At 51.1% G+C, this 12,474-nt stretch overlaps 1 protein-coding gene across 6 annotated transcripts; it reads left to right on the top strand.

The window, feature by feature from the left end:
* Positions 1–1,198: 1,198 nt before the first annotated feature.
* Positions 1,199–11,958, top strand: CNPY3 (canopy FGF signaling regulator 3). Of its 6 annotated transcripts, none has more exons than XR_002731738.1 (7): positions 1,199–1,778; positions 7,207–7,330; positions 8,140–8,201; positions 8,304–8,400; positions 10,388–10,510; positions 10,761–10,878; positions 11,240–11,958. XR_002731738.1 is itself a non-coding variant. In XM_023212841.1 (7 exons), exons 1-7 carry the CDS (start codon positions 1,631–1,633, stop codon positions 11,461–11,463), a joined length of 927 nt encoding a protein of 308 aa, XP_023068609.1. In that variant the 5' UTR covers positions 1,199–1,630; the 3' UTR covers positions 11,464–11,938. The 6 variants fall into 6 exon arrangements, 2 of the variants coding, with proteins under 2 accessions (XP_023068609.1, XP_023068610.1); XR_002731739.1 differs by lacking the exon at positions 11,240–11,958 and adding an exon at positions 8,574–8,934 and having other exon boundaries at positions 10,761–10,776; XM_023212841.1 differs by lacking the exon at positions 8,140–8,201 and adding an exon at positions 8,626–8,718 and having other exon boundaries at positions 11,240–11,938.
* Positions 11,959–12,474: the final 516 nt, after the last annotated feature.

Genomic DNA, 12,474 nt, shown 5'->3' with positions numbered 1-12,474 from the left:
CGATCTCCTGACCTCGTGATCCGCCCGTCTCGGCCTCCCAAAGTGCTGGGATTACAGGCTTGAGCCACCGCGCCCGGCCTTGGCCTTTATTATTTTTGAGACAGTCTCACCCTGTCGCCCAGGCTGGAGTACAATGGTGTGATCGTGGCTCACTGCAACTTCTGCCTGCCAGGTTCAAGTAATTCTTTTGCCTCCGCCTCCCGAGTAGCTGGGATTATAGGCGGGCGCCACCACGCCTGGCTAATTTTTTGTATCTTTAGTAGGGAGGGGGTTTCAGCATCCTGGCCAGAGTGGTCTTGAACTCCTGACCTCGTGATCCGCCTGCCTTGGCTTGGCCTCCCAAAGTACTGGAATTATAGGCATGAACCACCGCGCCCGGCCTCCTCTTTATTTTTTATTTTGATTGATTTATGTATTTTTGCGATGGGGGGGTCTCGCTGTGTTGACCAGGCTGGTCTCGAACTCCAGGCCTCAAGCAGTTCTCCCATCTTGGCCTCCCAAAGTGCTGAGCTTACAGACGTAAGCCATGGCACCTGGGCTTTTTTTTCTTCTTTTTTGAGACAGGGTCTCACTCTGTTGCCCAGACTGGTCTCCAACTTCTGAGCTCTAGTGATCCTCCCGCCTGGGCCTTCCAAAGTGTTGGAATTACAGGCGTGAGCCATTAAGAGGTCCTCTTAATGACACAGCCGATGGGAGATTTACTGAGTATCTCCCTGTGCCAGGCACCCTGTTGTTGCTGAGGAAGCGGAAGGGAGAGAAAATCGTTAATGGGCCAAATTCCTGCCTTCTGAGAGGGCAAAATCAAGAAATAAATAATAGGGCAGTAAAAGGGGCTGGGATTACATACAAAAAGAAAATTAATGCCTGAAGTTTTTACAGTCTGCTCGATAAGTTGTAATTCTATTAACCTATTTGAGCTTCCCAACAACAGGCAAGCTCACACAGCAGCTAGGAGAATCACTGTGTCATATAAATAGAAACAGGCTCAGAGAGGAAGTCATTTGTTCTAGTTCTCACTAGGACAAATCTTGAAGGCTGGGGACAGTCTGAGTCGTCCTGCTCGCACGCTAAGCGCCTACAAGAGTGCCTTGCTATAACAACCACAACACCAATAATAATAACATTTAAAAACAGGTGTTCAGTAAGGACTTGCGGCATTAGGAACCCAGGAGGGAAGTGACGTTCGAGGAGGCGGAGAAAGCCGCGAAGCCGGCCTTCCCCACATCTTCCAGCACCTGCGCGCCTGAATGCGTCCCACTCAGGCCCAGACACAGGCTTCTGTCCTGGTCCTGCATCCTCTCCCAGAGCCTCCGTCAGGGGGTGGGAAAGGACGTTGCCATAGGTCGCTGAGGGCACCATCTGCTCTCTTACTGGCCAAGGCCGTAAAAAGGTAGTCCTCCCATTCGTTAGGGGGCAAACCCCAGAAAGTCTATTGGCTGCGCCGTCCGCGAGCTTTGGTCTGCTTTGAAGGCGGGCTGCGGCTGCGAGAGGAGGGCGGGCGGGAGGCTAGCTGTTGTCGTGGTTACGCGGAGGCACGTGTGCAGCCCCGGAAGCGGCGCGGGGAAGCTGCTCCGCGCGCGCCGCGGGAGGAGGTGTCGCCTGGTCCCTTCGGGTCGGACCCAGCTGGGCCATGGAGTTGTTGCCTGAGCCCGCGTCCCGCTGTCTTCTGCTTCTTCCCTTGCTGCTGCTGCTTCTGCTGCTGCCTGCCCCAGAGCTGAGCCCGAGCCAGGCCGGAGCTGAGGAGAACGACTGGGTTCGTCTGCCCAGCAAATGCGAAGGTGAGGAGGCGGGGCCCGTGGGGCGTATCCTGCCGGAGGGGCGGGCTCCAGAGGCGGCCCTTGCGGAGCAGCATCGGGGGCTGCAAGGTACTGAGCTCTGCAGGGTCTCTTAGTTCCTTGAATATACTGTACGCTGGAACGCCGCGGCGGACGAGAGGTCTGGTCCGGGTACCCCTGGAGTTCACACATTGGTAGAAACAAGCAATGATAATTCAGAGTAGGAGATGCCATGATAGGGGAGGTACAGAGCTTTCTTTTAGGGGCCGGGCGAGGAGCATCTGGTCTAGACTGGAGTGGGGGAGGGGGTGGGCGAAGGCTGTGTGCAGAGGGGAGTCAGAGAAGGCTTCATACAGGAAGCACGAAGAGGCATTAGGAGTTAGCCGGGTGAAGAGAAGTGGAAACAGAGGGGCTCACTCAGAGGAAACTACAGAGGCAGAGGCCTGCCGGCTGAGAAGCCAAGAACGAGTTTGAGGAACTGAAAAGCTCCAGATGACTCGTCTTGGGGGAAAAGAACCTAAGACTTTCCCGTTTGTGCCCTCACTGTAACCCATCTGTGTAGTTGTCTGTTGGACCCACTAACAGCTCCTCGAAGGCAGGGACTTTGTCTTAGATACGCATTCACACAGTATCCGGTAGGCACTCAGTAAATGTTTTGAGAATACAGAAGATTAAGTGGAGTACTGTGGGGGTGTGAGGAGGGGGATCTGGGTCTGAGGGGCCCTTTGGGGGAACAGTAGAGCCTATGGGGAACTTGAAAGAAGATTTTAGGAGTATGGAGAAAAGGTGAGTCCCAAGGACGTAGGCGTTGAGGAACTACAGAGAGAGAGGGAGCTACCAGCGAGCCAGCTATAAAGGACCTATTTCTTTTTCCTCCCCTCCGTCCATCAGTTTTCTCCGCAGACCTTACAGTCATGCCTGCCTTCCCATCCCCGTAACCCTAGGGCCCCCAGAAAGTTGGCTGTGAATCTCTCATCTGAATTGAAAGCCTACATCAGGCCAGATGTTCGCTAAACACTGGAAAGTGGGTTTGGGGTAAGTTTGGGACACATAATGCTTCCATTAGAGACATTAAAAGGCGATGCTTTAGAGATAAGCCGACTTCACTGGTGGGGCACCGAGTATGAATTCAAGCCTGTGCCTTCCCCCTTACTTTCTTTTCTTTTTTTTGTTTCTTTTATTTTTCTTTTCTTTTTTTTTTTTTTTTTTTCTTGTGAGACGGCGTATCGCTCTGTTTCCCAGGCTGGAATGCAGTGGTGTGATCTCGGCTCACTGCGACCTCTGCCTCCCAGGTTCAAACGATTTTCCTGTCTCAGCCTCCTGAGTAGCTGGGATTACAGGTGCATGCCACCATGCGCAGCTAATTTTTGTATTTTCAGTAGAGATGGGGTTTCACCATATTGGCTGGTCTCGAACTCCTGACCTCAAGTGATCAGCCTGCCTTGGGCTCCCAAAGTGCTGGGCTTACAGGCGTGAGCTTCTGCTTCCGGCCGCCCTTTCACTCTTCCTCTAGTCATGATAACCTTTTCTTGTGTGTGTGTGGGGGGGATGAGTTTCACTCTTGTTGCCCAGGCTGGTGTGCAATGGCGCGATCTCGGCTCACCAGATCCTCCGGTGATCCGCCCGCCTCGGCCTCCCAAAGTTTTGGGATTACAGGCATTAGCCACCGCACCCGGCCTTTTTTGTTTTTGATTTTTTGAGACGGAGTCTAGATCTGTCGCCCAGGCTGGAGTGCAGTGATGCGATCTGGACTTACTGCAACCTCCGCCTCCTGAGTTCACTCCATTCTCCTGCCGAGTAGCTGGGACTATAGGCACCTGCCACAATGCCCGGCTAAGTTTTTGGTTTTTTTTTTTTTTTTTTTTTTGGTAGAGACGGGGTTTCACCATGTTAGCCCGGGGGGTCCTGGTTCTCCTGCCCTCGTGATCCGCCCACCTCGGCTCCAAAGTGCTGGGATTACAGGCGTGAGCCATTGCGCCCGGCCTTTTTTTTTTTTTTTTGAGAGGGAGTCTTGCTCTGTTACCCAGTCTGGAGTGCAGTGGTGCAACCTTGGCTCACTGCAACCTCTGTCTCCGGATTCAAGGATTCTTCTACTTCAGCCTCCCGAGTAGGTGGGACTACAGGTGTGTGCCACCACTCCCGGCTATTTTGGACGGATTTTCACCATGTTGGCCAGGCTGGTCTCGAATTCCTGACCTCGGGTGATCCGCCCACCTCAGCCTCCCAAAATGCTGGAATTACAGGCTTGAGCCACCGCACCCAGCCCTGCTGATAGCTTTTCAGGGTTTCACTTCCTCTTTTCTTTGTTTTCTGTCTTCTTCTTCTTCTTCTTATTATTATTATTATTATTATTATTATTATTTTTGAGACGGAGTCTTGCTCTGTTGCCCAGGCTGGAGTGCAGTGGCGCAACCTAGGCTCACTGCAACCTTTGCCTCCACAATTCAAGCGATTCTCCTCCCTCAATCTCCCGAGTAGCTGGGATTACAGGCACCTGCCATCATGCCCGGGTAATTTTTTTTTTTTTTTTTTTTTTTTGAGACGGAGTCTCGCTCTGTTGCCCAGGCTGGAGTGCAGTGAAAAGAGTCTCGCTCTGTTGCCCAGGCTGGAGTGCATTGGTCGGCTCACTGCAAGCTCCGCCTCCTGAGTTCAGGCTATTCTCCTGCCTCAGCTGGGACTACAGTAGCTGGGACTACAGGCGCCCACCACCACGCCCGGCTACTTTTTTTGTATTTTTAGTAGAGATGGGGTTTCACCATGTTAGCCAGGATAGTCTCGATCTCCTGATCTTGTGATCTGCCCGTCTCGGCCTCCCAAAGTGCTGGGATTATAGGTGTGAGCCACCGCACCCGGCCATGCCCGGATAATTTTTGTATTATTGTAGAGATGGGGTTTCACCATGTTGGCCAGGTTGGCGTTGAACTCCTGACCTCAGGTGATCCTCCCGCCTCAACCTTCCAAAGTGCTGGGATTACAGGCGTGAGCCACCACACTCGGCCTGTATTCTGTCTTATTCTGATATCAAAGAGCCCATGCTGTCCCTCTTACTATTCTGATAACCTAAGAAGCTCACATTTATTCTCCTTAGGCAACGTTCACGGACTCACAGAAGCATAGAGATACCCAAGATCTTAGAGATCATTCTAGCCTAACCTCATTTAGTAACTGGTGAAGATTAATTGAAAAGGCATTTGCAGTCACAGGATGGCTTGGCAAACTCCAACCATTAGGTTCATCTTAATATTGTATTTGTTTGTATTTGTTATTATTACACCTTTGTTATTAAATGCTGACTGTGTCTAGCCCACCAAGCCTGCCTCCTGGCTCAGTAGCCTGAGTGGAACAGGCCTCGGCACAGAGGAAGGAGAACCTGCCCGGAAAAAAAGAGTGGGTGGATGTCAGTGAGGGTCTGGGGTCTGTGCCATGAGTCTCCTCCGAGTCTGATTCTGGGTGGGATCCCCAGAGGAGGTCTTAAAGAGGTAATGTTTGGAAGAGCTGGAAAGCAAAGTTGTGTTTGATGGGTATAAGAGAGAAAGGATGTTCCAAACCTCCCCTTTCCCCACTCCTGGGGAGGGCGTGGGAGGAGGGACAAGTGGTGCCAGAAAAATGATGTGCCTGTACAGAGTACGGGACAGAAGAGGGGAGGGAGCCCAGACGGTCCTGGATGGAGAGCTGGGGAGGTGGGACATCCCCAATTCATTGCAGACTTGAAGATCACCAGCTTATTACTTGGAATTTTTATGTGTTGCAAATTCTCCAAGCCATCGATGAATTTCACCAAGCAGGCCTCCAGGGGATGTATTTATTCTTGTGGTAAATTGGTATTCTACCAGACTGTGTTGTCAGTGTTAAAACTGCTGATGGCATTTAGCCTGCAGACTGGTATTCCATTCAGAGGCATCAGAAGACCGTCTCTCTCAACAAGATTTATCAAGCATCCAACATATATCAAGTCACAGGCTAAGGAAATACAGAAAAAATCTAATACATAATGCACATTTTGGGGACCCTTGTGGTCTTTGTGGAGAGACACATGAAATGACCAAGGGTCCTTAGGGATGGATCCTGCAGAGGCCCAGAGTGAAATCCAGAGCAATTGGCATTAGTGCAGAATGGCTTCCTGGGGAAGAGGCTTATAATGTGAGGTGGGCACAATGGGCAGAGAAGCCCTTAGAAGGCATTAAATATTTTCCTAGGGCTTCAGGCACTTCACACCCTCGGTGGTAGCACTGTAGCACTCCTTACACAGTGGTAGTTACTTGTCTGCACCTGTATCTGCTCCATTAGACTGAGTATCTGGAAGGGAGGGGACCTTGTTTTCATCTCTGTATCCCCAGGCTGACACATAGGAGTTGCCTAATACCTGTTTGAGGAAGGATAAGAGGAAATGAGGAAATAAATGTGCGGAGACAGTAGGAACAAGAGCTCTCTGGAGGGCATGGAGCAAATTAACTTGGTAGAAATAGAGAGCTGATGTTGGAACACATATGAAATCAAGTAATATAACAACTATAAAAGACGTTTTGGGGACAGTTAAGGAAATCTGAATATGAACTACTGGGTGACGTTGGAATTGTTAATTTTCCAAGTGTCATAATTGTTCTTTGGTTATGTAGGAGAAGGTCCTTGCTTTCAGGAGATACATGATGATATATTTACGGCAAAAGGTCATGTTTGCCACTTACTCTCAAGATGGTGTAGCAAAAATAATGTATATATTGTTGAGATATTATATATTGGAGACAGAATGTGGCAAACTATTAACAACTGTTGAATACAAGTGGAAGGTATTCATTGTGTTCTTTCAGCTTTTCTGTATGTATGCAATTTTAGAAAGTAAAATGATAGGCCCTGGCGTGGTGGCTCATGCCTGTAATCCCAGCACTTTGCAAGGCCGAGGTGGGTGGATCGCTTGAGGTCAGGAGTTCGAGACCAGCCTACCCAACAAGATGAACCCTGTCTCTACTAAAAGTACAAAATTAGCTGGGCATGATGGTGCATGCCTGTAATCCCAGCTACTTGGGAGGCTGAGGCAGGAGAATCGCTTGAACCCAGGAGCTGAGATCTCACCATTGTACTCTAGCCTGGGCAACAAGAGCAAAACTCCATCTCGAAAAAAAAGGGATACGAAGAACAATTGCTTAATGGCAGGATTTGCAGTAAGTACATGCTCTGACACAAGAAACAGTAGATAAAATAGAAATCCTAGAGGCATTCCTAGAACTGGGGTTAATCAGAAGTCAACATGGCATATTAGCATCCAAGATGGAGTTGCTTTAGCCCCCACAGGTTCTAACTCCTTCCCTGCCTTGAGTGTTGATTTTGGTCCTCCAGTCTAGGAAAGGATGCCCACCTGGATCTGTTTCGCTGGGAGCTGGCCTCCCATTAGACTCATGTGCACTCAGTGGGCTGTGCTACCTCCCTCCCCCAGTGTGTAAATATGTTGCTGTGGAGCTGAAGTCAGCCTTTGAGGAAACCGGCAAGACGAAGGAGGTGATTGGCACGGGCTATGGCATCCTGGACCAGAAGGCCTCTGGAGTCAAATACACCAAGTCGTAAGTGAATGGGGACTCACTGGCCTGGCCTGCATTGCTGCTAGAGGCTTCAGGGGCTTGGAGTTCCCTTCTCCTAACTAGGCAAACCCCCTACAGGGGCATCAGTTGTAACCAATACCTGAGTTTGCCCACTGGTTTTGTCCCCAACTAATTGGATGACCTGCATAAATCTCTTAACTTCTTTATGCTTCAGCAGATTTCTCATCTCTAAAAGCAAGACTGTTGGACTATATCATTGATTCTCAGATGCTTGGATTTCACAGACCATTTCAAGTTTTTTTTTGAGACGGAGTTTCACTCTTGTTACCCAGGCTGGAGTGCGATGGCATGATCTTGGCTCACCACAACCTCTGCCTCCCAGGTTCAAGAGCTTTTCCTGCCTCAGCCTCCCAAGTAGCTGGGATTACAGACATGTGCCACCACACCCAGCTAATTTTCTGTATTTTTTTGGTAGAGATGGAGTTTCACCATGTTGGTCAGGCTGGTCTTGAACTTGACCTCAGATGATCCGCCTGCCTCGGCCTCCCAAAGTGCTGGGATTACAGGTGTTAGCCACCGCGCCCGGCCGCAGTGCAGTTTTTTAAAAACGTTAGTAATGGGATTACCAACTTTTTTTTTGCCAAGTATAAATATATTTTTTAAAAACCCAATTCTGTCAGCTGTGATTATCCCTTCAAAGAGAATATTTTACCATCAAAATTTAATATATTTTGCTTTATCAAAAAATCTAAATACTGAATCATTTAGCTTTATAAAAAATTCCTTCCCTTAGAGCTGTTAAAATTTTGTCTCTCTGGTCTGTATTCCAGCATTTCAGATCCCCCAGACCAGATGACCTATCTTCCTTCCAGCTCTGACTCACTTCCCGTTGGTGAGATGTGCAGGTGTTGGGGCACAGGGCTGGAGGGACAGACCACTAACCCACTGGGGCTAGGAGGGGAACTCAGTTCCTCTCGTCCTGCTATCTTGGCAGGGACTTGCGGTTAATCGAAGTCACTGAGACCATTTGCAAGAGGCTCCTGGATTATAGCCTGCACAAGGAGAGGACCGGCAGCAACCGATTTGCCAAGGTTGGATTTGGGATTGTCCTTCCTCTGCTCTGGGGCCAGGCTGCATGTATCTTAGTGTGTCTGCTGGTGTGAGTGTGATTTGAAGATCACCACCGGGAGCTTCCCTCCTTGCCTCTTCCCATTCTTTGATTGCCGTTTGCCCTCCTCCCCTCCTGAGTGGCCTAACTTTTCAGGTACATGCGTGAGGGTCTAGGCCTGTCCATGAGGGTCCTGCTTCAATCTCAGACACAGGCAGAAATGCTCCACAGTTGCTGCCCTCATGGGAACCTAAAGACACTAGAGAGGGAGAACTCAGCAAGATCCAGGATGTGCAGAAAGGTGGGGGTTTAGGCGCGATATCAGAGGACACCTGGGGTGAGTGACTGCCCAGTCCCATATCCAGGCCCACACAGCACCTCCCACAACCCCACTGGGGTGCCTGTGTGACATCCCATGTACTCAGTATGTGCACGAGTGCTTCTCTCTCTGGAGAATGAGCTGCTGACAACAACACCCATACTGCTTCCTCTCTACATCTTCAGTGCCTGGCACAGGGTAAGATAGTTGCCACCCGCATTTTTCTACCTAAGTTTCTTTCTAGCAAAGGATACCATTCAGAAACTCCTGGGATACCTAAGGGTATAGTCTCAAGCAGCAGAAATTTGTATGAATTTTGCAGTCTACTCAGTAATAAATCTGTGTTTGCTTTAATAAAAAGTGTTTAAGTATTATTTTTCATAGCCAAAAGTGAGAAACAATCTAACTCCACCAATAGGGGATTAAATACGTTGATCTGGCCGTTTGGTGAACTAGTATGCGGCTGGAAACAAAGAATGGGGAGGCTCTTTAGGAACTGAATTAAATTGATCTTCAAGGTTTTTATTTGTTTTGGAGACAGTATTACTCTGTTGCCCAACCTGGAGTGCAGGATCTCAGCTCATTGCAGCCTCCACCTTCCAGATTCAAGCGATTCTCCCACCGCAGCCTCCTGAGTAGTTGGGTACTACCCACCACCACGCCCAGCTAATTTTTGTATTTTTAGTAGAGACGGAATTTCACCATGCTGGCCGGGCAGGTCTCAAACTCTTGACCTCAGGTGATCAGCCCACCTTGGCCTCTCAAAGTGCTGGGATTACAGGCGTGAGCCACCATGCCCAGCCCTTCAAGGTATAAGTAAAAAGAGCAAGTGCAAAATAGTGTGTATGCTACACCACTGTTTGTGTAAAAAGGGGCTGGGGGGAGGATATATTTAGATGTTGGTATTTGTATGAGTTATCTCTGGGAAAATAGAGGAAATGGATAGTATGTTTTATTTTTGGATAAGACCTAGGTAGCTAACAGAGATAGTTTTCACAGAATAAAGGGTCTACCTGCCTTGGCTGTGCCTTTTTCCCATTGAGAAAAGACACAACCCAGGAAGAATGGAACAGCAGGTCTGGATCTATGGGAGTGTGTCCAGCCATAGTGAGGGGAAAGAGCTAAGACAAACCTATTTCCTGGAGAAGCATGCATAAAGCCAAAAGGCCTGAGGGCAGCCACAGGTCTTTTTGAAAGGATGAGGTGTCCAGAGGCAGGTCAAGGGGTATATGTGCAGGGGTTGTGGGAAGCAGGCCTAAAAGGGGAGAGGAAGGTCAGGTCAAGGATGAGGCCAGGTGCAGTGGCTCACACCTGTAATCCCAGCACTTTGGAAGGCTGAGGCGAGTGGAACACTTGAGGCCAGGAGTTCGAGACCAACATGACAAAACCCCATCTCTACAAAAATTAGCTGGGCATGGAGGCGTGGAGGCTGAGGCAGGAAAATCACTTGAACCTGGGAGGCAGAGGTTGCAGTGAGCTGAGACATTCCAACCTGGGTGACAGAGTGAGACTCCTTCTCAAAAAAAAAAAGGAGGATCCTTAGAGGGCATTGGGCATTGATCTTACAGCTGAGTTCGTAGGCACCACCGGGACAGGAGGGTAGCGGGGAAAGAAGGGAGCTCCGCCTCCCATGTCTGGTCGCTTCTTCCAGGGCATGTCAGAGACCTTTGAGACATTACACAACCTGGTACACAAAGGGGTCAAGGTGGTGATGGACATCCCCTATGAGCTGTGGAACGAGACTTCTGCAGAGGTGGCTGACCTCAAGAAGCAGGTACAGGCCCTTCAGCCCTTGGAAGGGTTGCTGTGCCCAGTGAGGGGCCGGTGGGGATTGGGTCTGCTCTGAGGAAGGCCACCCAGGCCAGGGTGGCTTTGGTCAGGTCATTTCACCTCTCTGGCCTCAGTTTCCTTAGGTGAACCACTGCCACTGCCTACCTTGCAGTGGGTTGCGAGGCTTAGCTGAGCTCCTCTAGGAGTGAGTAAGGTGCTGGGGCTTTGCCAACATGAGGTGTTATGATTAACAGTGCGACGTGCTGGTGGAAGAGTTTGAGGAGGTGATCGAGGACTGGTACAGGAACCACCAGGAGGAAGACCTGACTGAATTCCTCTGCGCCAACCACGTGCTGAAGGGAAAAGACACCAGTGAGTTTGGGAAAGGAAGGGCAGGTTCGCTCTGGATGATTTGTTTGCTCTCCCTCAGGGGCGGTGGGTAGGAGGAGAAACAGAGGGCACCAGAGGGCATTGTAGGACCTCTGCCCTCGGAAGGCTTTCTTGGTAAGACATGGTGGAAGTAAGAGTCACTGAAACCAGGTGCAGAATGATGAGCAGGCAAGTCAGATGCCCCCAGAGGGGCCTGGTGGCCACAGTGAGAGGCAGGAGGCAGGGAGGCTGATGTCAAGGACAGTCCCAGTTGCTACTCCTGCGGTTCCCTGCTCATTGCTCCTCACCCAGCACCCCAGCCCTGAGGCACTTCTGTTGAGGGTCTCTCTCCTCCACACCCTAGGTTGCCTGGCAGAGCAGTGGTCCGGCAAGAAGGGAGACACAGCTTCCCTGGGAGGGAAGAAGTCCAAGAAGAAGAGCAGCAGGGCCAAGGCAGCAGGCGGCAGGAGTAGCAGCAGCAAACAAAGGAAGGAGCTGGGTGGCCTTGAGGGAGACCTCAGCCCCGAGGAGGATGAGGGCATCCAGAAGGCATCCCCTCTAACACACAGCCCCCCTGATGAGCTCTGAGCCCACCCAGCGTCCTCTGTGCTGAGACCTCTGATTTTGAAGCTGAGGAGTCCGGGGCATGGCTCTGGAAGGCCAGGATGGCCCCGCAGGCTTCAGGCCCTCCTTGCCTTGGCTGTGCCGTCTTCTTCCAAGGAAAGACACAAGCCCCAGGAAGAACTCAAGAGCTGCCATGGGTAGCCTACGCCGGCCTTTCCCGTCCCCAGATGTTTCTCTCCTGACGCGGGGTTCAGGCAGGCCTTGTGGTTTCAGGACTGCAAGGACTCCAGTATGAACTCAGGAGGGGCAGGTGTCAGAACCGGGCACCAGGACTGGAGCCCTTCTGGAGCCCAAGCTCACCTCACCTCAGTCCTCCCCCACAGGGAACTGGGACAGCAGCCCCCCATGGCTGCTGTCTGCTCATCCCTCCTGTGGACACCTTGCACTCTGCCTGGCCCTCCCCAGGGCCCAAAGAGTAAAAATGTTGTGGTTCTGATTTCTGAGTCCTCTACAGCCCTCGGAGGTGCCCTGGAGCCTCGTGTTCTTTCCTGCCCCTTGACTTCCAGCCCGTCGGACTGAGGAGTGGGAGGCTAAACCCACCCACTCTCGGGAGCAGCAAGTGCGGGGAAGGCCCAGGCTTGTCTTGGGCTGAGGGGAGGCATAGGCTATAGGATGAGGCCCAGGGCAGTGCACTGACCTTACGCTGCTCCGTTGTGTCCTGGGCGCCTGGTTGCCCTTCTTCCCTCCCTCTGTCCTACTGCTCCTCTTCCCAAGGCCTCCCATTTGTTGTGTAAAGTGCAGTGTTTGCCCGGCCAGCTCCCGCCCCTGCTCCTACTTCCACCTGGCCCTGCCTGTTGGTTTTGAACCTTGTTCTCTGATGACCACACTTGATCACTCTGATGTTCCTAGCTGTCGTACCTGGAGTGCAATTGAGAGGACACCAGGCTCCCAACACTACCTGGTCACACCATGTTCCTCAGGGCTGGGGGAGGAGCAGGGAGGCTGGCCTCTAGGGAGAAGGGGTGGGAAGCTCAG

The sequence above is a fragment of the Piliocolobus tephrosceles genome, chromosome 5 (genome assembly GCF_002776525.5).
Source record: "Piliocolobus tephrosceles isolate RC106 chromosome 5, ASM277652v3, whole genome shotgun sequence".
In the NCBI taxonomy this organism is placed as follows: Eukaryota; Metazoa; Chordata; class Mammalia; order Primates; family Cercopithecidae; genus Piliocolobus; species Piliocolobus tephrosceles.
This window is presented reverse-complemented; position numbering and strand designations above follow the sequence as displayed.

Bases quoted from the DNA above. Each gene is read 5' to 3' on its own strand.
- CNPY3 (XM_023212841.1), top strand. From the start codon at position 1,631: ATGGAGTTGTTGCCTGAGCCCGCGTCCCGCTGTCTTCTGCTTCTTCCC. The intron at 7,331-8,303 runs GTAAGTGAATGG...CTATCTTGGCAG, and splicing joins GGAGTCAAATACACCAAGTC to GGACTTGCGGTTAATCGAAG. The intron at 10,879-11,239 runs GTGAGTTTGGGA...TCCACACCCTAG, and splicing joins GCTGAAGGGAAAAGACACCA to GTTGCCTGGCAGAGCAGTGG.